Source organism: Neoarius graeffei, chromosome 2 (genome assembly GCF_027579695.1).
Source record: "Neoarius graeffei isolate fNeoGra1 chromosome 2, fNeoGra1.pri, whole genome shotgun sequence".
NCBI classification, from domain to species: Eukaryota; Metazoa; Chordata; class Actinopteri; order Siluriformes; family Ariidae; genus Neoarius; species Neoarius graeffei.
Window position 1 is genome coordinate 63773009 of NC_083570.1, and position 24500 is coordinate 63797508.

Sequence of the window (24500 nt, forward strand, 5' to 3'; positions counted from 1 at the left end):
GTAGGTGTGAATGTGAATGGTTGTCTGTGTCTATGTGTCAGCCCTGTGATGACCTGGCGACTTGTCCAGGGTGTACCCCGCCTTTCGCCCGTAGTCAGCTGGGATAGGCTCCAGCTTGCCTGCGACCCTGTAGAAGGATAAAGCGGCTAGAGATAATGAGATGAGATGACCAGGCATGACATGGCATCATGCAAACTTCATAACACAAAATCACACTGTGTCAAGCAACGGTGACACATAAAAAATAACTTCACACAATGGACAGGTGCAATTTTGTTCACCACCAACAGTAACTTTAGTGGGTGCGTTTTACTTTTTTCCGATTTAGTGATACTCATAACAAAAATGGCATGGCATCATGCAGTCTTCATAACACAAAATTACACTGGGTCAAGCAATGATGCATAAAAGAGAACTTCACACAATGAACAAGTGCAGTTTTATCAACCTACATGCAATGGTGGTACTACAGTAACATTTACAGATTAGTATAACAAATAGATTTATAGATATTACTCCTTCTTATATTGGTGCCACCACAATTTCTACCACTTCATAACTTTTATCCCCCTTTCCTTCACAATCCACCTGGAATAACATCCATCTCTCTCCACTGCTTTCCTTTCTACTATTCCTTCCCCATACACTGATTTCCCATCTTACTTTCCAGAAAACTGGCAAAGACCAGACAAAACAAGGAATCAATAAATATCATCAGAGCAGACTTGACCTCATTCTTGGCATTACAGTAAGGTCGGCCTACTGGGTTTGAATTAAATGATAGCTAACATTAAGCTAGCTGATACATCTCCTAACATTGACTAGCCAGCTAACTGCACTAACATTTCCATTGGGACAAAAAAACCCTGTCCTGTGGGGAAATTTTGACTGACTTTCCGCTTCTTTGTAAAGAATGTCCTTATGTCCATTGTGTCTGGTGAGGGAGCAAATACTGCAAACAATTCATCATCAACCAAGAATACCCCATTAGGCTAAGCTTATTTCATTGTTTAGTTGAATATTAATTTAACGTGTCCTAGGGTTAATTTTGAGGGCATATAACAAAAGAATAAGGTTTTAGCAAAAGCTAGACATTATGAGGTTGCAATGGGGCTGACGTCACCTCCTCCACTTTCGTAGGGAACGCCCGGAAAACCCGGAGTGGATTTTCAGTGCTCTGTGTATTCTCTTATCGATCAGGTGGAATGGATTCTTTCACGAAGCAATAGAAACGGCGCTGGGTGAACTCATATTTTATGTTAAATGTGGGGGGGTCCAAACGAAGAATTATGAAATGTGAGGAGGACACGTCCCCTTCACATTCAATGGTGGCGACGCTCATGCATCCACCTCCTTCGCGCACCTGACACTCATTCATAGGTTTTTCTGTATTGTGACTATTTTCTACATTGCAGAACAATACTGAAGACATCAAAACTATGAAATAACATATAGAACATAGATGGAATTATGTGGTAAACAAAAAAAGTTTTAAACATAATATGTTTCATACATTGAGATCAATGCGTTTGAGATCAAACAGTAAATAGTAAATAATAAAAATACAGAAAATAGCCTTATTCCACAACTGTAGTAATCCACTGACGTTTTAATTAATAAAAATAAAGAAAAAAACTATTGAATTAGAAGGTGTGTCCAAACATTTTGACTGGCACTGTGTATTATAATGACAGTAAATGAATATGCTACTGAAAATGCAAAATGTTGATTGCATTGGTTTGAATTTTTTTTTTTTTGGGGGGGGATGTTTCAGTATATTATAAGTGATTGGTGGTCATGGTAAATAAATCAAATAGTACATTATTAGTACTAGCTACTGTATTTGTAATACTATACGAATAGTACAGTACATTAGAGGTTGCAGTATGCAATTTCATAGACAGTTTTACAAGAGGTGCAAAAGATGTATTGTTTAGGTGGTGGTGAAAGCCTTGCTGGAAGGGAACTGACAGAAAATCTAAGCATTATAAATAATACTTTGCAACATGGCGGCACGGTGGTGTAGTGGTTAGCGCTGTTGCCTCACAGCAAGAAGGTCCGGGTTTGAGCCCCGTGGCCGGCGAGGGCCTTTCTGTGTGGAGTTTGCATGTTCTCCCCGTGTCCGCGTGGGTTTCCTCCGGGTGCTCCGGTTTCCCCCACAGTCCAAAGACATGCAGGTTAGGTTAACTGGTGACTCTAAATTGACCGTAGGTGTGAATGTGAGTGTGAATGGTTGTCTGTGTCTATGTGTCAGCCCTGTGATGACCTGGCGACTTGTCCAGGGTGTACCCCGCCTTTCGCCCGTAGTCAGCTGGGATAGGCTCCAGCTTGCCTGCGACCCTGTAGAACAGGATAAAGCGGCTACAGATAATGAGATGAGACTTTGCAACATAGATTGGGAGAACATGCATGCCTGTTGGGAATGGTGATGGAAGAAGTGAGGACACGTGCAGGGTAACTGTAACATGGAACTGGGGCGGGTGGCTAAGCCTTCGTGATAATGGTGGAAATGCTACTATTTCACGTCCCCAGTAAATTTCACTTGACCATATTGACAGCTGGGCTATTTATTTATTGGAGCAGGTAGACACTTTGCTGTTCGCACTGGACTGACAGCATTTTCAGTGTTGAGTTGCTTTGCACACAATATGACATGACAGGCTCCTATGAAATTTGATCACTGTCAGAGGAAGCCCACAATAATTGTGTCAGCAGCAATGAAAACAGGAAGGAAGACTGGTAGTAGGGGCAAATGCTGTCACCTGTTGGTTAAGAAATTAGATCAAGTGACAGATTGGAGCTGGGTTGATATGATTTTCTTTGGGTCTTGGGGATTGTGTTAAAAACAGACTTGATGAATCCAGATGTTATAAGACATGTTGGAGACCTGTATTCATCACATCACTGGCTGAGCACTTTGCCCTGTAGGCTGATTCAAGTTAGGGTTCCTGAGTAATTTGACATGGACCAGTACCAAGCTGGCTTCTCAGAGCCCCAGGGCCTCAGTGTAATGGGAAAATAAATGGCCTCATCATGCCTGAATGAAGGCCGGAGAGCTGTGTCTGGGAAAGGGAATAATGCAGGCTGTCACTCAGTCACAGAGAAGGTCCCCAGGCTCATGAAGCGAACATAGTAGGAAACGTGCAGTGTGTAGGTCAGACAAGAGCAAAAGTATGTGCTTACCTACACAGGCACTAAACTCATCCTCATCTTGTTGGCTTCATCCCAGCCTGACTGGGTCTTGGAAAAGCAATAATCCAGAACAAGTGTAGTTACATTTGTGTTTTCATATTTCTCATAATACTGGAGACTGTTCTTACTTTTATTCCACATAAATATGTTACCAGCTGTGTCACTGTCTAATTTAATCCTCACTGCTTGACTTTATATTGCTTGGCTGTCTGGTGCTACACTCAGATGCTACACTCAGTGCATGAAAATAATATATAGTTTTATGAGGATTTATGTGGATTTTTCTTATGCCTACGCTATTCTATGTGTTTGTTTTCATAATTACGCAGCCAACTAATCGTTCTTCTAAAGCATATCTAAGAGGTGAGCCTCCGTAATGCATTTTTAATTGCAGCGATTAAACATTTTAATGGCAAATCATAAATTGTTAGGACTAGGACTGTTTTGGCCTCTAGAGGCCGCTGTTATTTCCTTTTCATGTCGTGTTTATTTTGGCCTCTAGAGGCCGCCACTGTTCCTGTGTTTTGTGTTTGTGTTAATTGCCTAATTATCTTCACCTGTGTCCTTAATTAGTTTGTCTATTTATACCCCTGAGTTCAGTCCTCTTGTCACGGAGTCTTTGTGCTGTTATGTTTATCTCCAGTTTCCTTTGTACTGTGTTTTTTGATCTTCTTAGCTTTTGAATTTTTGCACTTTGCTTTTCTTTTGGATTATTACTCTTTGGTTTTTTTTTGTCTTTTGTTTTGCCCTGTATATAGTGTATATAGTTTAAATAAACCTTTTGATTCTTTTTCTACTTCCGCCTCACGCCTCTGCATTTGAGTCATCCCCCTGGTGGCCTAGTGGGGGTTTGCTGGATTATCACACCAACGAACCAGGTTCGAATCCCAGCAAAACCCTAACATAAATAGTAGTACACAAAGCCATTATGAGGAAACATTTGAAATAAATTTATTAGAGTATAAATAAAATTGATTTCTATGAATGTTCTGCATGAATGCAAATACTCAATGTCACTTTTCCTTCAATGCAATGAGATTTATTTTCTTACATACAATTTGGGATTCATTACATTCTAATATGGCCAGCATGTAGTGGTTCATAATATTATTGTCTCGGGGTGGAAAATACATCATTAATCTATATAATAAGCAGTAAAGTTTGTTTGTTTGTTTGTCTTGAGCTAACATTGACATTTCTCGACTGATTTTCACCCAATTTGGCAAGAAGGTCCGGGGATGACCCTGAATTTTGCAGATATAAACAAAATTCATGTACGGGCCCCAGGGAAGTTCCTGGGGGGCACAACATCCACCCATCCCCCTCCCTCAATGCCTTTCACGTTACATTTATCAACACAAACTCTTGACAGATCTTCACTACAATTGGCACGTAGGTACAGGAGATAGCCACAATTTGGCACAACTCAGAAATTCCATATTTGGGCCCCAGGGGGTCCTCGGTGGGCCCCTGGGTGGTGGATGTTTGGATTTTTGTTTGTCTTGGGTTAACATCACCATTTCTCAACGGATCTTCAACAAATTTGACATGGAAGTCTGGGGGCAACCCAGAATTTTGCAAAACCCGGGCAACACCGGGTAACCTGCTAGTTTAAGATAAAGTACACATTTTAGCATATTACATTATTCTTATACCATGCATGGAAATTGCTTTCCTATACAGGAGCTCAACAATATAAAATGCCTCTAGGGGTCACTAACCTGCTGCACGTTGGCCAGAAAATAAAATAAAATTTAAAAAAACCCTCTCTTTCTCATATCCATGAGATATTAGCGTCATGACTGCTATTGTGGAAAAAGTGAACAGTGAGGCAAGGAACATGCCTCTGATTACATGCTCCTCAGTTTATTCATTGTGGTTTATTATAATTTTGATCATTATTGTTGGCGGTTATGTGAGTTGGCTTTAGTTCTATGACATCTCTGTTTACAGTCACTTAATTGTCTCAGTAAAGATGACACCAGCTGGGCATACATACAAAACAGGAAAAAACAATCCTTAAACAGGCCAAGTAACGATGAGGGAAAACATTAAAATGTGTTAGAAAATGGATTTGAAAAGGTAAAACGGTGCTTTGGAAGTTTTGTATTACTTCAGTATGCATAAGGGATGTTGTGTTTGCTCTCCTTGGCAACACAATGCATTATTAAGTTGGTGCATAGCAAAACTAATTGAGTAACACTATAATAGGAACATTAGAAATGTGATTTATTCCTTATTCACTGCCCAGGAAGTGTTTCATTTTAAATGCCTGTTCCGAGCTTAAACAAAGATTCTGCGTAATGGTGCAGCCTTAAACTCAATTTCCCTGAAACATCAAGGCAGAGGAGAAACAGAAGGACGTGATTACACATTCAGAGCAGACACTTTGGTATCTGAATCAATCTCATAGTCTCAGAGAGGGAGTGTGCACAAGAGAGGGAGAGTTATCCTGCAGTGATTTGATTTTTTTCTGCAATAATTTGATTCCCAAGGGAAGAGAAAAGAGAAAGCTTTACAGGTTGTGTGTGTCAGAGCAATCTCTGTGATCATATAAAGTCAACATGAAGCCCAAACAGCAGATTAGAATCAGAAAAACGCCATGCAGACTAGTGAGTAGTTCATATAATCAAAAAGTGAATATTTACTGCCAAGTGAATTGTCATTAAAGTGAACTTAAGGTGATGGACTTGGTTTGAATAAACTTTAAAGCTCTTCATCATCGGGTCTGAACCCATACTGATGAGAAATACTAGGACATGCTACTAGGGATTGTGCATGCATATTTTAAACATTTAGTTTTATGAAGATGAGGAGTTTGTACTTAGAATGGGCTCTTCTCTATGTACTAGGGCGGTTCCTGCGACTGAAGATGTTTCGTGAGGACCATGGCTCCTGGATGACTATGTTCTTTAGCACTATCCTTTTCCTCTTCATCTTCTCTAACATCTACAACCTCTTCCTCCTCATGACTGAAGGCATGCGGTAAGATCACTATTTTTTGTTTTGTATTTGTCCGACCATGTACCCATGTTTTCCTTTATGTATGCGTGTATCAGACAACAAACCCAAGTCCATTCAATTCCTTCATTCATTGATTCATTTTCTATATTGCTTATCCATTGCGGGTCGCTTGTGAGCTGGAGCCAATCCAGGGGCACACCCCAGACAGGTCACCAGTCCATCACAGAGAGACAGACAGCCATTTACACTTACATTCACACCTATGGGCAATTGAGAGGTACCAGTTGACCTAATCCACCTGTCTCTGGACTGTCGGAGGAAACCGGAGCACCCGGAAGAAACCCATGCAGACACTGGGAGTGCATGCAAACTCCACACAGAAAGGCCCCAGTCAACCAGAAGGTTCGAACCTGGAACCTGCTTGGTTTGAGGCAACAGTGTTAACCATGGCACCACCATGCCACCTACCCATTAAATTGCATTTATGTACAGTACATACTCTATTTCACCCATATCATGTCAGTAATAGGTATTATTCTATCCACATTCAATGGATATGAGCAATCACACACTCTGATTGGCTACTCTGCTACTAGGCTATCAGCTCATATACCGTGAGTAGAGAAAAACAAAATGGCGGAGCGTGTTACTGAACCAACTGAGGATGAAATAAAAACTCTACTCGAAAACAAAACCCCAAAAAATACAAAAAAAGCAACCAAATATGGAATGAAAGTTTTTGAAGGCAAGACCTTTTTTTTCCCCAAGAATTATTATTAGAGCATTTTTCACAAATTGCTACTGTCATTTCACCAGTTTGTTTACATTCTAAGTGGAAATTATTTTATTGGACATTTTGCATAAAGTTTTTATTTGTCAAATTTGCAAAAAATAGAAATAAAAATGTTCGGTTTCTCAAAGTCTCGTCGGCTATCAGCTCATGTACGACTCAATTTCGTGGAATAACTGCTAATTATTTGCCTTCTACCTTTGTACATACTTCTTTATTCAGAATCTAATCAGCTAAAATGCTTTACTCTGAAACTAATCAACTAAACTCCTTCAGATACTAACCAATGAGCTGTCAAAAAGAATGGACTTGAAAGTCTTGTTAAAATGGTCAGTAAGATCTCAAGAAGGAGTCAAGCCAAGCTTATGGTCGTTTATAACAGGCAGGTCCTTAGGAGGGCTAATGCTATCCTGAATTGCCAGGACAAATCCACTCCAGAGAGATTTTGAGCTATGGTCTCAGGCCGTCGTTTTAGGACACCTGTTTGGAGGATGAAAAGACTCCACATCTCTTTCATCCCAAGTGTCATTAATATGCTTAATGGAAATTGGCACTCTGGTCCATTCCTTGCACCACCCTGGCACATTTGCACATTTGTACTTGATATGAATTTCCATTTCCTTGCACTAGTTTTGTGATTTATTTTTGATTTTGTCCCTTTGTATTCTGTCATTATGTGAACCCTTGCTGCATAGCAAAATTCCTCTAGTGGGACAATAAAGATAACCTTAACCCCTAAACTGTTTGTTACACAGACGTTGATCAGATAATATTCTTTACTCAGATGCTCATCAGTTTGTATTATTTACTCAGATGTTAATCATCTAACGTTCTTTATTCAGAAGCTAATCAGTTAAGATTATTTGCTCAGTCAGCTAATATTCTTTACTCAGAATTAAATTAGGTAATATTAACTGTGCAGAAGCTAAAATGATTTACTCAGAAGCTAATCAGCAAATAATATCTGCTCATTACATTACTGGCATTTAGCAGATGCTCTTATCCAGAGTGACATACAACACACCCAGAGCAGCCTTGGGAGCAGATGGAGGTTAGGTGCCTTGCTCAAGGGCCCTTCAGCCATTCCTGCTGGTCCTGGGAATTGAACCAGCAACCTTTTGGTCCCAAAGCGGCTTCTCTCATCATTAGGCCATGGCTTCCTCAGAAGCTAATCAGCTAATATTTACTCAGAAGCTAATTAGCTAATATTATTTAATCAGAAGCTACTCAGCTTGGTAGCATGGTGGTGCAGTGGTTAGCACTGTTGCCTCACAGCAAGAAGGTTCTGGGTTCAAACCTCACAGGCAATGGGGGCCTTTCTATGTGGAGTTTGCATGTTCTCCCCGTGTCTGCGTGGGTTTCCTCCGGGTGCTCCAGTTTCCTCCACAGTCCAAAGACATGCAGATTAGGTAAAATACCCAGCCACTGGGGTTGCACAAGCCAGTGCATACTTAGTGCTGGTCCCAAGCCCAGATAGACTGGGGAGGGTTGCGTTAGGAAGGGCATCCGGTGTAAAACCTAAGCCAAATCTAATACACGGAACTGATCCACTGTGGCGACCCCTAATGGGAGCAGCTATGAAGAAGCAGAAGAAGCTACTCAGCTAAGCAAAATCAACTTCTGTCATCAGAAGCTACTTAGCTAAGCAAAATCAGTTTTCATTATTTGCTCAGATGTTAATCAGGTAATATTCTTTAGTCAGAATGTATTAATTGTGCAGTGAATATAATTTACTCAGAAGTACAAAATAACATTCTTCCTGGTTTCAATCCCCAAAGCAGAGTCCCATCTCCTTTTCCGTGTCTTACTCACACTGCACTGCTGACTAATGTCTACAGCTAGTGATTTTGAGACAGCTGTGATTTTTTTCGCATTCGCATGGCCACCGATGGACTTGTGAATGGATGATCCAGAGTCACTTCTTAAATATGGGTATTCATTAGATCATTTAAATATTAGAGTAGCCATTTTGGCTCCATACCATCAAGCAAGATTAATGTCCCACTTAGGGCCTGCCTTTTTTGTCTGAACCATGGTTTCACGCTGATGTCTTCTGTTTTTGAAGCGTTCAGAACCAACAAGGGACTTGAAGATTGAGTGTGTTTGTGTGGGCATTATGACCACAATCCATCACTCCAAGGTTACTTTCAGCTGACAGAAAACACAACGGTCATTAATGTGCACATGGCCTGATAGCGGTCACTTTGTTGTTTCTCTACATAAAAAAACATACCTTGTTGACATGGCTTGTAAAATCCCTGGCTGTGTTCATTAAATAAATGTTTTCATACATTTTCGAGACATAAAGTAACATTGGAAGCCCAGGGCAGATTTTATTTTAATAACTTGTTAAGAAAATGTTTACCGCTATTTAAATTATATTTTGGTATTCCAGGAAAGGTCTAAAGAACGGAGCTAGCCAATCTGTTTCTCTTATAATTGTCACAAATGTCTTATTTATTGATTGATTGATTGCCTGACCAACAAATGGCATGTTGTCAAGCTGTATTTGGGTCATTTAGTGTGAATTGCTGAGGTCATTCTGGTATGACCAGCTAATTTCTCACACATTCTGAGCCATGACAGTGATATCCATCATATCCATTCGCTCTGATTGGCTCAGAGAGACAGGAAACCTGTCACTGCATATTATCGGTCAATAAAGAATTGATCCATGAATGCAGAATGAAATGTATGAATAACCTATACGGTGTCATTTTTCAAAAATATTGCTGCTGCCTTGTGTTTTTTTTTCCCCCCAAACATGAGCTAAGAGCGTATGCTCATATCTAATTGCAGTGTAGTTTTGTTGCGGTTTTTACAACAGCTCAATTGAATTTGGCCCAACCACTGTTATGCTACTGGTCCCCTCTGATAGTATAAAACACAGATAATGCGTTTGGCACACATGGCTGCCGATGGGTGGTGCTGTGCCACAGCAGGCAAATATATCACACACAGTGAGTGTTTCCTCCATCGCAGAGCTCTGAACTGTTTTCTGTCCTTAACGATGTTCTTTTTTCTCAACCTCTCCTTTTCCCTTCACTTACTTTTTGGCCCATCCTGTCAGGTACACAGCGAGGAATTGTTTTGCTTTGTCATGAGAAATTAATGTTTACACACTGGTAGACAGCAGACACGTGGGAAGCTCAGCATGCTTTCTACAGGAGACCTGCTGCAGACATGCTGCTACACAGCCACTGCTGCGGGAGAGAGAGTTTTCCCATCAAACACCTTTATTTACACCTTAATTGCTTTCATTTTACGTAAAAATTCTTCGATATTACTGTATACAAAGCACTGCTCAGACTAAATATTAGAAAAGTAATATAAAACTTAGTTGTCCATATTAGCGACTGACCTCCTTGTAATTACATCTGAAAAACTGATAAGTTATCAAGTCCACTGACATCGAGCATCTGCATTAGATCTTATGGCCTGTACTCTTTCAAATTGTTTCATTTTATCAGTCAAAAGGCAGTATTGCTCAGAATACTAACATGTACAACATACGTACATATCATAAGTTTCATTAAGATCAGGACAAGCTTATTATGCAGGGTTAGTCAAAATTATGTTAACACTAATGGATTATTTTTCTCCTGAATGTGTGGTGCGCCGTAACCGCTGCTGGCGTAATTGGGCCCTACTTTTTTGACACCCCAACAGTGACGTCAGACATCTACTTACAGATGGTGCAGCAGTACGCCATTGATGAACTTCCACGACAGATCCGATTGGCGGGGTATTTCCAACAGGATGGCGTACTGCCGCATTTTAGCCATACTGTTCGTGCTTATCTCGACCACACATTTCCAAGTCGATGGATAGGTCGCGGTAGACCATTGCCGTGGCCTCCACACTCCCCTGATTTGACGCCCTGTGATTCTGGTTATGGGGTATGGTGAAGGAGCACGTGCATAGCAGGAAAGTTCGTGATATCAATGACCTCAAGGACAGAATAAGGACTGTGGTGTCATCTATTCCCCGCGTAATGTGTGTCCGGGCTTTAAATGGTACTGTTGCTCGCTGGTTTTTGTGTGTTGAACACAATGGCGAACAAGTTGAGACTGTCCTGTAAATCATCTTGCACATATGATGTATGTTTTGTGAATAAATGGTTTCTACCATTTAAGTGTGAACATAATTTTGACTAACCCTGCATATCTGGGTTAACAGTTTTTTATGCACAGTGACCTGATGGATAAATAGGTCTAGTAAGCTGCTGATGTAACTCAGTTCGATTCAATTTAATTTTAGAAACACATCCTCTTCTGAGTGGCACTGGATAGTGGGACGATGAATCATCACTTTTCCACAAATAATAGCCACCAGTATTTTTTAACTCACTCCTCCAACAACTGGAGAAAGAAACTTTTTAATGATATATGTTTGTTGCAACATAACATGCTCTGATTAGTTTATATAACTTTCAGCACCTAAAAGCTGTGGCACCTGCAACTCTTTTCTGAATCCATGCCACCTGCTGCACTATGCACATGCACAGAGGATTTGGACTGGCCATTAATTCAATTCAATTTCATTTACATTGTGCTTTTAAGAATGGACATTACCACAATGCAGCTTTAAAGACAGCAGGATACATATTTAGATTTATCCCTAATGAGCAAGCTAGAGGCTTGTATGTTGTAGAGACTAATGTTGTAGTCATGACCACCTAAACCGAGACCAAGTCATGACCAAGACAAGACCAAGATTTTGATGGGTTGAGATCAAGTCAAGACCAAGGCAGGGCAAGACCGAGTCAAGACCAGGACTAGACCAGTGTGTGTGAAGGGGTGACAGTCATTAACAGGAAGAAAATTTTCAAATCAGCAGTGAGTCACATTATTGGTCGCATTTGAAGTTACATCCAATCACAGTAATGATGTTACCAAATAAATCAGACAGTGCACAGGCAATCTAGTGATATCCTTGCATTTATGGTCTTGACAAGCCTTGAAATAAAATCCTGAGTCCTTTATGTCTGAGACCGAGACAAGACCGAATAAAAATGCGGTCGATTCTGTGACGAGACCAAGATCTTCAAAAAGTGGTCATGAGACCAAGACCAGTCTCAAGTACTACAATGCTAGAGGAAATATGCCTTCAAAAATAATGAAATTAAACATTTTACCAAGCATTTGTTTTTACATTTTGTTAAAGAGAAATACTATAAGGAGCAGTAAACAGTAATAAACTAAACAAAGTGTGACAATACTGCTTTTTTAAGAATTATTAGTCTCAGGTACAAAAATGTTGTACAGTTTTATAAGGAAATGAGCTGTAAGTTTTACTGAGCATCTTGCAGAACCAGCCACAGTTCTTCTGGAGAGTTTGACTGTCACACTCGCTTCCTTTTTTTTTTCTTTTTTTGCAGGAAAACCCAGCAGTTGTCTGAAAAGTGACCTCTTACATAATATGCTGCTTTCTTCACTTCCATACAAATATTTTTGTAACACTTCTTTTTCATACTGACTCAGTAATGCACAAGTCCTAAAATAAACATCTATAGCAAGACTTGTTAAAAAACAACAACAACCTTTTGCACAGTACTGTGCGTGTAACATATATCCAAAACACACTCACAACACTTGGGCTTAAAGAAATGGTCAACTATAGAATGTACAGTAAGACTATTGAAACAGAGTAATATCTCATCTCATCTCATTATCTGTAGCCGCTTTATCCTGTTCTACAGGGTCGCAGGCAAGCTGGAGCCTATCCCAGCTGACTACGGGCGAAAGGCGGGGTACACCCTGGACAAGTCGCCAGGTCATCACAGGGCTGACACATAGACACAGACAACCATTCACACTCACATTCACACCTACGCTCAATTTAGAGTCGCCAGTTAACCTAACCTGCATGTCTTTGGACTGTGGGGGAAACCGGAGCACCCGGAGGAAACCCACGCGGACACGGGGAGAACATGCAAACTCCGCACAGAAAGGCCCTCGCCGGCCATGGGGCTCGAACCCGGACCTTCTTGCTGTGAGGCGACAGCGCTAACCACTACACCACCGTGCCGCCCACAGAGTAATATACAATATAAAATATAAGGGAGAATGAAACAGAAGTAGCATACACTCAGCAAAATAATGGTATGGGTAATTAGCTGACAAATGTAAGCTTAATATATAAACATTTGGTTAGTCTAGTCCAAATAGTCTCTGAGTAACTGAGAGAAATTCAAAAAGTGCTGCAACCTTCCTCAGTCTCACCAACAATATACAGTAAGGGGGAATTAAACAGAATTAGTGGAGGTACACTTGACAAAATAATGCGTGAAAGTGCAAAGTGATTAAGTGGCAAATAAAAAGTTATTCAATGCTAATTAAATGTTAATTAAGTGTTTTGATTTAATTTGACACTATATGTAATGTTTGCCAGAGTTAATTCTACACTATAAATAATTCATAAAGCATGAATTAATTTTAAGGAATAAATTATTTTGCATAAAATTATTTGCTCACCAAGTTAATTAATAACAGTGTAATAACAGGTGTAATTAGCATGTAAGAATAGAATGGATTGACAATGGAATAACTATGCAATAACACATTACAACATGTGTAATAACGTGTAATAAACAGTAATAATTGCTATAATAATGTAATAACAGGTGTAATAACATGGGCAATAAGCGGTGTAATATTATAATCACGTGCAATAACAACGGGTATATAGCATTGCAATAGAAGATGTAATAATGCACTATTGTGCAATAGCGTGTGTGGGCCAACACTGTAATAACACTGTAATAACATGTTACAGGTGTAGTAATGTGGAATAATGTGTAATAAACATGTAATAACAGGTCTAATAACATTTGTAATAATAGGTGCATTAACAGGTGTAATATCAGGTCTCATAACTGCATTGTCAGTCACCCAGCATGGCACTGATGTCACTACCCACTGTAATACACAGCCATCAGTAAATCACACTTTTTACTTCAGCGTTATTACACAGCACAATGATGATGAAACTGAACTTAACAAGCAAAAGAACAGCTCTCTCCCTCTCTCTCCCACTCTCTATCGCTGGTTCTGTTTCTCTATCTCTCCTTGTCTCTTTTTTCTCTCTGTCTGTCTGTCCATATCTCTCTCGCTCCTCTGTGTGTGTGTGTGTGTGTGTGTGTGTGTGTTATGATGATGATGATGATGATGATGAACAGGTGACAAGATGCTACTTCTGAATACCAGAACTAATAACGTGTGTGATGAAGACTTGTGCTCCCACGTAAATGTGCTATGTATCATTATTGATGGATGGTGTTCATTCAGGTGATTCAAAATGAATAAATAAACATAAATAAGGCTTGTAATGTAAATGTGAATGTTACTTTAAGTCTATGGCTGCATCATTGGGAATGAACAGAAGAGGGCAGCACATCAACAAATCAGTCCAGCTCGAGATGCAGTGTGTACATTCACCTTCATTAAGAAACTTATCTTGCACAGAATACATGGGAATGGAAAGAAAATCCTCCCCCCCGACACACAGAGATCAATTTCAAGTGCTACAACGCTATCTGAGACAATGTTACCCCTTTTCAACCAACAGGGGACAGGTTCCATTCTTGTTAACACACCAAATTTTGAACCATTCGGACCAAAAATAAATTGGCTTGGAGCATGAAAATTTGGTTCCCAGCTGGAACCAAAATATAGCTGGTTTTTCCAGTGCAAACCGTGACATCAGTGGGCATGTCATTAGTTTGGAGAAGAAATGAAGCACAGCAATGGAGAATGCAATAGAAAAGGATACAGTTTCAAAAAAAATGGACTGAAAAGAAATATGTGCAATAACAGAAGGAAAGCTCACAGGTAATCAGTGCACTCTGCCATCTTGCTACTACTGTTTACTCCGATTGTGAATTGTGCAACACCCTCTGATCATGACGCATCCTTGATTAGAACAGTTCCACTCAAAACTGGTGGGCCGGTTCGCTAGCTGGCACCAAGGTTCAAAGATTCTTGAACAGAACCAGTTCAAGAACCAGTTTCCTGTTGGTCAGGAAGGGGTATGTGAGGAAATCACATTAAGAGGAGCCAGACTGAAAAGGGAATCCATCCTATCACATCTGGATGTTACCTTATAGTGGGAATATAAATCATTACTCTTCTATTACTGTATACTATAGAGTTAAGCACCTCTATGTGTATTGGAAAGATCTTCAGTATAAACGTCAATGCCTGTTTTGATTTCAGTAGATACTAGGAGCTATATTTAATAGCTATTTTCATTAGCTTGAATGAATGCTCAACAATCTTCATGATAATCAGTGACAAAACAGTGATAAACCTGTTATATAACTGTAATGCTTGCACAAAATAGAGTCGCCTTGCATTTAAACACTTCACTGAACAAAAACAAAGATGCTAGTCAGACACAAGCAGCACTTTTATGAGCGACGAGGGAACACCAGAGCTCAAAGCTGAAATGCTAGTCAAAGACTTTCCATCTCTTTTGTGGATGCAAACACCATATTTCATCACAAGAGCATGAGAGAGACGATGGCTACATAAAAACACCCCTCTCTGGGATTAAACTACCTGCTTATTTTCCATACTCTGTATTAATGCATGTAATTAGCTTTTCATACTTTTGTGGTAAATGACATTAGTTGCTGCTTTTTAGCCAAGGTAATTGGACTTCCTGGCAAGCAAACCATGGGATTGGCCAAACATATTGGAGTTTTCATTTTCCCAGTAGGCTAGCTAATGCATTTATAATTGATCCACCACTGTATGCATCAGCGCAATAACAAAAAGGCTGTCAATCAACACCTCTGAAAATATAGTGTATTTTTCTCCTCATGTAAACAAGTAAGCAAGTAGGGAATAGATTTAATTTGTAATGACGATGTCATTTTGAAGATTTATGGCAATGGTGCCATTTGTTTATTTCACAGTTTAGCTGTAGATTTTATTCCTTCTACGGGTGGCAGAATACACACTGTCGCATCTGTCATACTGTTCCTGCGCTTTTATATACTTTTTTTTATGTCTGTTACTTTGATAGCTATGCGTTTCTTTGTTAATCTTTCCTGTTTACTTTCTTAAGTGCTTTCTGTCATGACATATTCATTCTGTATGTACAGTACGTACATGTATATATGAACACTAAGTATCTCAATGTCTGAGGTTTTGCATATCGTCACTTTAAGCTAACTTGTGTGTGTGTTTATCTCTCTCTCTCTCTATCTATCTCTCCATCTTCCTGTCACACCTCTCTTTTTGTGTGAACCTTATGGCTGTCTGTCTCACCTGCTGTCTTTCTGCTCAGACAGCATCTGTTGCTTCTCATCTCATCTCATTGATATTCTTTTATTCTCCGTGACCTTCCAGCCTGCAGGGGTGAGGGGGGAGGAATATTCACCAAGCACCCCTCAACCACTGGCACTGAAATCAAATTTCAGCTGAAGATACATCCTAATGCTTTCTCTTATATTGAATAAATCATATTACTGTCACACATACGCTTGCACTATAAATGTGCATGAGCTAGGCGTTTTATGTTTAAATCACTGTAAGAGATTGTAATAAGATAGTCACTGTTGCTAAAGAACAGTCAGCCATTTGGCACAGAAGCTTTTCTTCTTTCTAATGTAGCTTTATCTGGATTGGCTAAAAGATATTAGCTATCACCTTGAGATAAACCCACTTTGATTGAACATAATGAAACATCAGTGTTGAGGTTTAGCCAGGGGTTAAATTAGGGGGCTCACAGGGAAATGGAGCTCCCCCACCATTCTTTTATGTGAATGACAAGCTGAGCTGTACTAAAATCTAATAAAAATGTAAATTATAGGATGGTGTAATGGCGATAATGATGATGTGATGCTGGTTCGTATAAAAATGCTTTCATTTCTATTCAAAACCGTAAAACTGTAACATGTAATGTAAAATGCCATTCGTCAAGGTGGTTGTTAACTACTGTGTAAATGTATTTTTTGCAAGGTTAAAAAAAAAAAAGAATCTTATTGCCAGAAAAAAAAAATTAGAAGATATTTTAATGCCAAAAAGTGAGAAACAAGCCAAACTGAAAACTTAAGCATCGTTAGTAAAATGAAGCACTAAAGACAGGAACTTAAATTTTGAAAAAAAGTTATTATTAATAATAATAATAATAATAATAATAATAATGGGGTGGCACGGTGGTGTAGTGGTTAGCGCTGTCGCCTCACAGCAAGAAGGTCCAGGTTCGAGCCCCGTGGCCGGCGAGGGCCTTTCTGTGCGGAGTTTGCATGTTCTCCCCGTGTCCGCGTGGGTTTCCTCCGGGTGCTCCGGTTTCCCCCACAGTCCAAAGACATGCAGGTTAGGTTAACTGGTGACTCTAAATTGACCGTAGGTGTGAATGTGAGTGTGAATGGTTGTCTGTGTCTATGTGTCAGCCCTGTGATGACCTGGCGACTTGTCCAGGGTGTACCCCGCCTTTCACCCGTAGTCAGCTGGGATAGGCTCCAGCTCGCCTGCGACCCTGTAGAACAGGATAAAGCGGCTAGAGATAATGAGATGAGATGAGATAATAATAATGGGGCGGCATGGTGGTGTAGTGGTTAGCTCTGTCGCCTCACAGCAAGAAGGTCCGGGTTCGAGCCCCGTGGCCGGCGAGGCCCTTTCTGTGTGGAGTTTGCATGTTCTCCCTGTGTCCGCGTGGGTTTCCTCCGGGTGCTCCGGTTTCCCCCACAGTCCAAAGACATGCAGGTTAGGTTAACTAGTGACTCTAAATTGACCGTAGGTGTGAATGTGAGTGTGAATGGTTGTCTGTGTCTCTGTGTCAGCCCTGTGATGACCTGGCGACTTGTCCAGGGTGTACCCCGCCTTTCTGTACCCCGCCTTTCGCCCGTAGTCAGCTGGGATAGGCTCCAGCTTGCCTGCGACCCTGTAGAACAGGATAAAGTGGCTACAGATAATGAGATGAGATAAGATAATAATAATAATCATCATCATGGGCGGCACGGTGGTGTAGTGGTTAGCGCTGTCGCCTCACAGCAAGAAGGTCCGGGTTCAAGCCCCGTGGCCGGCGAGGGCCTTTCTGTGTGGAGTTTGCATGTTCTCCCTGTGTCCGCGTGGGTTTCCTCCGGGTGCTCCGGTTTCCCCCACAGTCCAAAGACATGCAGGTTAGGTTAACTGGTGACTCTAAATTGACCATAGGTGTGAATGTGAGTGTGAATGGTTGTCTGTGTCTATGTGTCAGCCCTGTGATGACCTGGCGACTTGTCCAGGGTGTACCCCGCCTTTCGCCCGTAGTCAGCTGGGATAGGCTCCAGCTTGCCTGCGACCCTGTAGAAGGATAAAGCGGCTAGAGCTAATGAGATGAGATGAGATCATCATCATCATTGATGCTGTAAACGGCAAAAATGTGATTGAAATATTATACAATATATACATGGTTAAATCTTACACCTTACACGTAGATAATGTTAGAGCCGTTAGCGTCTAGTCTGATTAATGGCAGAATTACTGATATGAACATGTCGTCTCGCTGTGCTCAGGCTGTCACCCAGCGGCACTTCGTAACTCATTCTGATTTGAGTCAGCGTCTGCGTGATCACGATCACAGGACAGTAACCTGCACTTGCTGGCTCATTCTGTCTCTGTCCATTTGCTTGTTCACCAAGACTGTCATAATAGTGAGGGGGGACAGAGAACAGTAGGTGCTGCTCATGTAGTAAGCTTCAGGGAGAGAGGAGGAGCCTCTCTCCTTTCCTCTATCTTAAGGCATCCATTATGGGCATAAATCATTTGCTAATTAAGCAGTGTTATTTAATTAAGAACGCCCAGCGCGTGGAGATCTCATTAATCACACCCGATTTAGAGCCATGGCGCATCTGTGCCTGGTAGAGAGAGGGATCTGCATGGACCCAATGACACATCTGCAAAAAGAGAGAGAGAGAGAGAGAGAGAATAAGGTGGAAGAAGAAGAGGAGGAGTGAGAGGTTGACTGAGAAGGGTCTGAGTGATGGAAAGAAGATGATGGAAGATGGAGGAAAAGATCATGCATGCACGAGTGTGCAATGAATAGAGGAGAAACAGATGGAGAGGGGGAGACAGAGGGGTTTTTTCTCACTCAGCTATAGAAAGGAGGGCAAGGTAATGCACAAGAAGTCATAGCTACCGTACATTAGTCAGAATCACAGTGTTGGTTCAGTCCTGTTTTTCCCTACACATGTGCCACGTGTGTAGAGCTAACAGAACTCATTAGTTCTCGTATTCCGTAGTTCAAAAACCCACAGAGAGATACAAAGAAAGAGATAAACTATGTTTTGTCTGCAGTTTATCTCTCCTCCATGCAGAGGCAGCTAGGGGCAGAATGGGTGAAATTGAACAAGGTCACTGGTGCACTGAAGTGCTGAGTTTAAAACGTCTTGACCTACAAAATCTAAAACCCCATCTGGTGATGGATCTGTTGGTTCTGCTCCAACTCCCAATGAACTAAAAGTAGTTGATGTTATTTAACTGGTGTAAACCTGTATTCTCTTAAAGCATTGTTAGACGAAATTATGTGCATGGACTCTTACTATTGAATAATCAATGGAATCGATTTGCTCAATTGAATAGGATAGAATTGAATAAACTTTTATTTCCTCCTGTGGCTGCAGGAGATAGGAATATCTAGGACTATGTGCTGTTATTGTCAAACAGTGGAAAGACGCATGTGTAACACAACACAATGACAGTTATGATGCTTGATGTATTATGAAAGCATCTTGTGTTCTGTGTGTGTGACTGAACTGGGACCCAGTTTCAATCCTCAGGACTACTTTTCCCCATAAAACAGTAGCACTGAAGCTAACTAGGCCAGTGGGCAGGGCCAAAGCAGAAGGAGGTGTGGCTTAGAAGGAGCAATTGTTACCGTGACAACCAGGGTGGATCCCATGGGATTCACGGATATACGTACAGCTAGAGTTATACATCAAGACTGTCAAATTGTATCTGGGTGAAAAAGTGTGTGTGTGTGTGTGTGTGTGTGTGTGTGTGTCGCAGTCCATAGGATCTTGGATTACAACCCAATATTCCCATCATAGTATGGTTTTAACAGCAGGGGTTGTCATAAATTACAGTTTCAGCTCTGTTAGCTGTCAGTTTTAATGTTAAATATTTCTCATTAAACTCTGCATGACACTTCTAAATACTGCACTCTGTCCAAATCCCCTGGGGAAGTGCAAAAAAAATTCCTGTGTTTTAATTTATTTTTGATTTGAGTTTGATTATTTAATAGCTAATTGCTTATCATAAATGGCGTTAAACGCATCTCTGCAGCGGCTGACTGGAATTGTAAATACAGCAGGTGGCTGTGATAATGAGATATTGATATTCACACTAGATTCATTTGGACCTGTTCAACTCTGACTTGTTCATTTTTTATTACATTCATTATGCAGTGGATACTTTATGCACAGTTTCTGTGCTTGTCTAAAGAGCTTCAAAGAGCCCAGGAATGCTGACGTGGGTTTCAGAGACTTTCTGAACCGAGAAGGTATTATGCTGATCGAAAATATATTGTTGAATGATGGTGTGGTAGCTGCACCAGGGCTCCGTGGAAATTCATTGCAATGGAGCGTAGAAGAAACCCGGGACATCATATTTTAACTGGAAGCTAACATTTCTGGGTTGTATTTTCACTAAAAGTTTTTCATCAAAGTTCTCCAAGCAAATTTACCAGATGGTAATATCTCATCTCATCTCATTATCTGTAGCCGCTTTATCCTGTTCTACAGGGTCGCAGGCAAGCTGGAGCCTATCCCAGCTGACTACGGGCGAAAGGCAGGGTACACCCTGGACAAGTCGCCAGGTCATCACAGGGCTGACACATAGACACAGACAACCATTCACACTCACATTCACACCTACGCTCAATTTAGAGTCACCAGTTAACCTAACCTGCATGTCTTTGGACTGTGGGGAAACCGGAGCACCCGGAGGAAACCCACGCGGACACGGGGAGAACATGCAAACTCCGCACAGAAAGGCCCTCACCGGCCCCGGGGCTGGAACCCGGACCTTCTTGCTGTGAGGCGACAGTGCTAACCACTACACCACCGTGCCGCCCCAGATGGTAATATGCCCCCTTGAAATAAAATGAAGGATATTTACATTAAATGTAGAGTACTTTCATGTTGTGATGCCAAGCAAAGACAATTAATCAGAAGCCTTTAATTACCATAATTCGGTTGATGTCTTCAGCATGTGACTAGGCTTTATGAGTGAGAGCTCTGCAGCATCAGGCACCAGGCTTGGGAATGAAGAATTTGCACATGCATATTAATATGCATGGCTGGAGTCCTCTAGGCCCATGGGCTTATGCTACAAGTGGTGTATGATGTGCTTGGACAGACCACACAAGCATATGTTCAGAATCATTAATAATCTTGTCACGACCATGATCTATGGAGGAAACAGGCATCTGAACTTCTTTTTCCAAGTGAAAAAAATACTTGAGAGAATGACTAGGTAATTTTGTAATTTCTCACGTTTTTGAGTCAAGCCAACAGGCAGAACATTTAATCTCCTCAATGAACCAGAACACCTGGGTCCTCTTCCAGTAGATCCCCTGGACTAGGCCTGATTTCCATGAGCCTAGCTGCTGGAGATTATAATTAACACAAGAGCCTTAGGCAAAGTGCCGCTTCGTGTCTGCATCTTAGCACTCTCACAAAGGGTTTCCATGTTGTTGTTGTTTGGATAACCGCAATGTTATGGCAATTTCTCTTTCCCCATTCTCATTAGTGGTGTAACCTCACTTCAGCGGATCCATATGTAACGGGAACCTTCGGTCTGCTGTAGTGTAAAGAGAGTAGCACTATGACATGACATTACAGCGGCTTATGGTTCTGAGGCAGTGATATAGTTTATATTGTCACATTGATTACTGACTGACTGGCTGTTTCCCATTGTTGAAATGTCACAGGTTCCCATGTGGCACCACAGAAATGCATTCACTCTGTTGTTGGGAGATCACAAGTTCAAATCCAGACTGGCCATGCTGTTTGGTTGGAAGTGATGACATTACTCTCCCCTATCACTCAGAGCCACTCTAACCAATCACGGGCATCTGTGAGCTCATGTATGAGGAAGAGGGTAGTCGGCACTTTGATTTAAGTGTACAGTTGACCTATGATGCAGCATTTGACACAGTTTGAATGGCTTCACATGAGAGGATAAAGTCACCTTTCTTGCTTGACAGCTGTTGTGTGATAGGGGGTGCTTCTCAGTATTTGGTGTCCTTGACGAGCTTCATCTCAAGTTTTAGAGGTCACTGAGATACTGATGTTTTTAACATCACTCACAGGGTAAATCCAAAGTTGCTCCTTCAATTCAATTCAGTTTTATTTGGATTCTTGTCTGAAACAAACTCAGAACACATTGCGTTCACAATGTGGAGTTTGCATGCTCTCCCTGTGTCTGCGTGGGTTTCCTTCAGTTTCCTCCCACAGTTCAAAGACAAGGTAAAAACACCCAGTCACTGGGGTTGCACAAGTCAGTGTAAGGGTAGGGTAGGAGTGGCGTCCCCCATCTGACGTTAGCTATAGAAAGGCAAGTTGCCCGCGGAGACTCGCAATGATAATAATAATAATAAAGTCTGAAACAGGGTTAATGTAGCAGCAATGAGATATTGGATAGAGGTGCTCAGGAGCTGGCTGAATGAAGCTTTGCATTAAAGGTGCCTGATCCTGCTGTCTATGTTGCTTATGCTAAGGACTGCTTTCCAACTACTTTTTTTTTTCTTTTTGCTTTGGTTAGTTACAATGATGTGAATATTCCATTGATTAACTGCCATCCTGGGAAAATAGTTTTGCCTCTTTCTTTTTAAATAAGGCCTTTTGGTGTGTGTGTGTGTGTGTGTGTGTGTGTGTGTGTGTGTGTGTGTGTGTGTGTGAGGCTTGTAGTACTGGACTCGAGTCCGACTCATACCCTAATTTTAAGGACTCGTGACTTGACTTGGACTTGAGCACTGATGACTCCGACTCGTACATTAATTGCATTCGGACTCATAAATTGGAGACGAGGACTCAGATTTTTTCTTTATTTTTTGTAACATGCCATAATAATTTGGCACAAGATATTTATATCTACATTCATTTTTGTACTAATTTCGTGTAAGAGTGTCACACCTGCGTGCCTTGGCGCGTGCATCAGATAGACTCTCGGGCGCGCTCTGGACAGCGTACACACAAATTAGACTCTCGCGCATGCAGCATAAATTACTCACACCTGCACAGGATTAAGGCGCAATCAGCGCCTATATAAAAAGTGTGAAAACACACTTACTTTGCGAAGTATTGAGTTGCATTGCTGACACATTACCGAGCCTTATTTGGTTTCCTGATCCCTGATTTCCTGTTTCTCGTCTTTGATTCTGCCGAGTCTACGGTAGCCTGTTTGTGCCTCACTCGACCTATTGCCTGTTTCACTGTTTTACGATTTTGCCTGCCGTTCTGGATTGTTTACCTGTCTTCACTTGTATTAATAAACACACCTTCTGCACTTACATCTGTCTCCCAACCATCCCTGACAGAATACTTCGCACTCACAATGCACATTCACCTGTTCATGTGTCATGTTCAGGAACAAACTAATGTTAATGGCGCTGAAACAGCCACCGTCAAATGGTGCGGTTGGAGTGTTGGACTCGACTCAGACTCAACTCGAAATTTTCTTTAATGACTTGGGCTTGAACACTGGGGACTCGAGACTGGACTCGGACTCGAGGTTTAGTGACTCGACTACAACACTGGCACGTGTGTGTGTGTGTGTGTGTGAGAGAGAGAGAGAGAGAGAGAGAGAAAATGCAGGGGTATTTTATGGAGGAACTGAGGGAAATATTGCACCAGTGTTTTAGCACACAGAACTTCCTTCATTAGACCACTTGACTTGTTACTGCATTAAAATTTCAGCCTTTATGAATAAGTCAAACCCCCAAGCTTTAATCACATGGAGTAGACAAATTTTAATAGAGTACAGACACAACATCTACAGGATACAGGAAAAAGAGGGGAGGGGAGTTTAAAAATAAACAGCACACAGATTCATCCTGTTCACAATTTGGTGCATTTTAAAAAGAGAGAGAGAGAGAGAGAGAGAGAGAGAGAGAGAGAGAAAGAGATTTAAAAAAAAAAATGCTCTTCATTTTGCAAGAAGCCTGTATGCTGTTTAAGTATGACACAGGAACTTGAACAGAGTGCTTAAGATTTATCGATCAGAATGTGTGTCCTCAGCGAAGGGCTTCCCATGGGATCGTTATAGTGACTGGCAGTGTTCCAAATCCAGACACTGTTCTGAAGTGTCTTAACAGTATGACAAATCTGCATCCTAACCACGCAGGCTTTATTCACAAGCAAAGTGTGCTGTTCAGCATCCATGCCGCTTGCGTTCGCTCTAACGAGGGCCTGTCCACCAGTCCTAAACAATGGGATATAGATGCACTTAATGCATCAGGCATACCTAATGCAGGACAATGATGGCAGTTTGCCAGGCTGTTTGATGCAATGTGGTGTTTGTACACTGAGACACGTGAATGAATAAAGAGAAAATGAGTGTGG

The 24500-nt window shown here is 41.2% G+C and overlaps 1 protein-coding gene across 1 annotated transcript in view; it reads left to right on the forward strand.

Moving 5' to 3' along the window:
• tmem117 (transmembrane protein 117) overlaps nt 1–24500 on the forward strand; it is a 105277-nt gene that overhangs the window by 48550 nt on the left and 32227 nt on the right. Inside the window, exon 3 of the mRNA XM_060908783.1 lies at nt 6045–6177. Coding sequence (XP_060764766.1) covers nt 6045–6177 — 133 coding nt within the window. The remainder of the gene's footprint in view (nt 1–6044; nt 6178–24500) is intronic.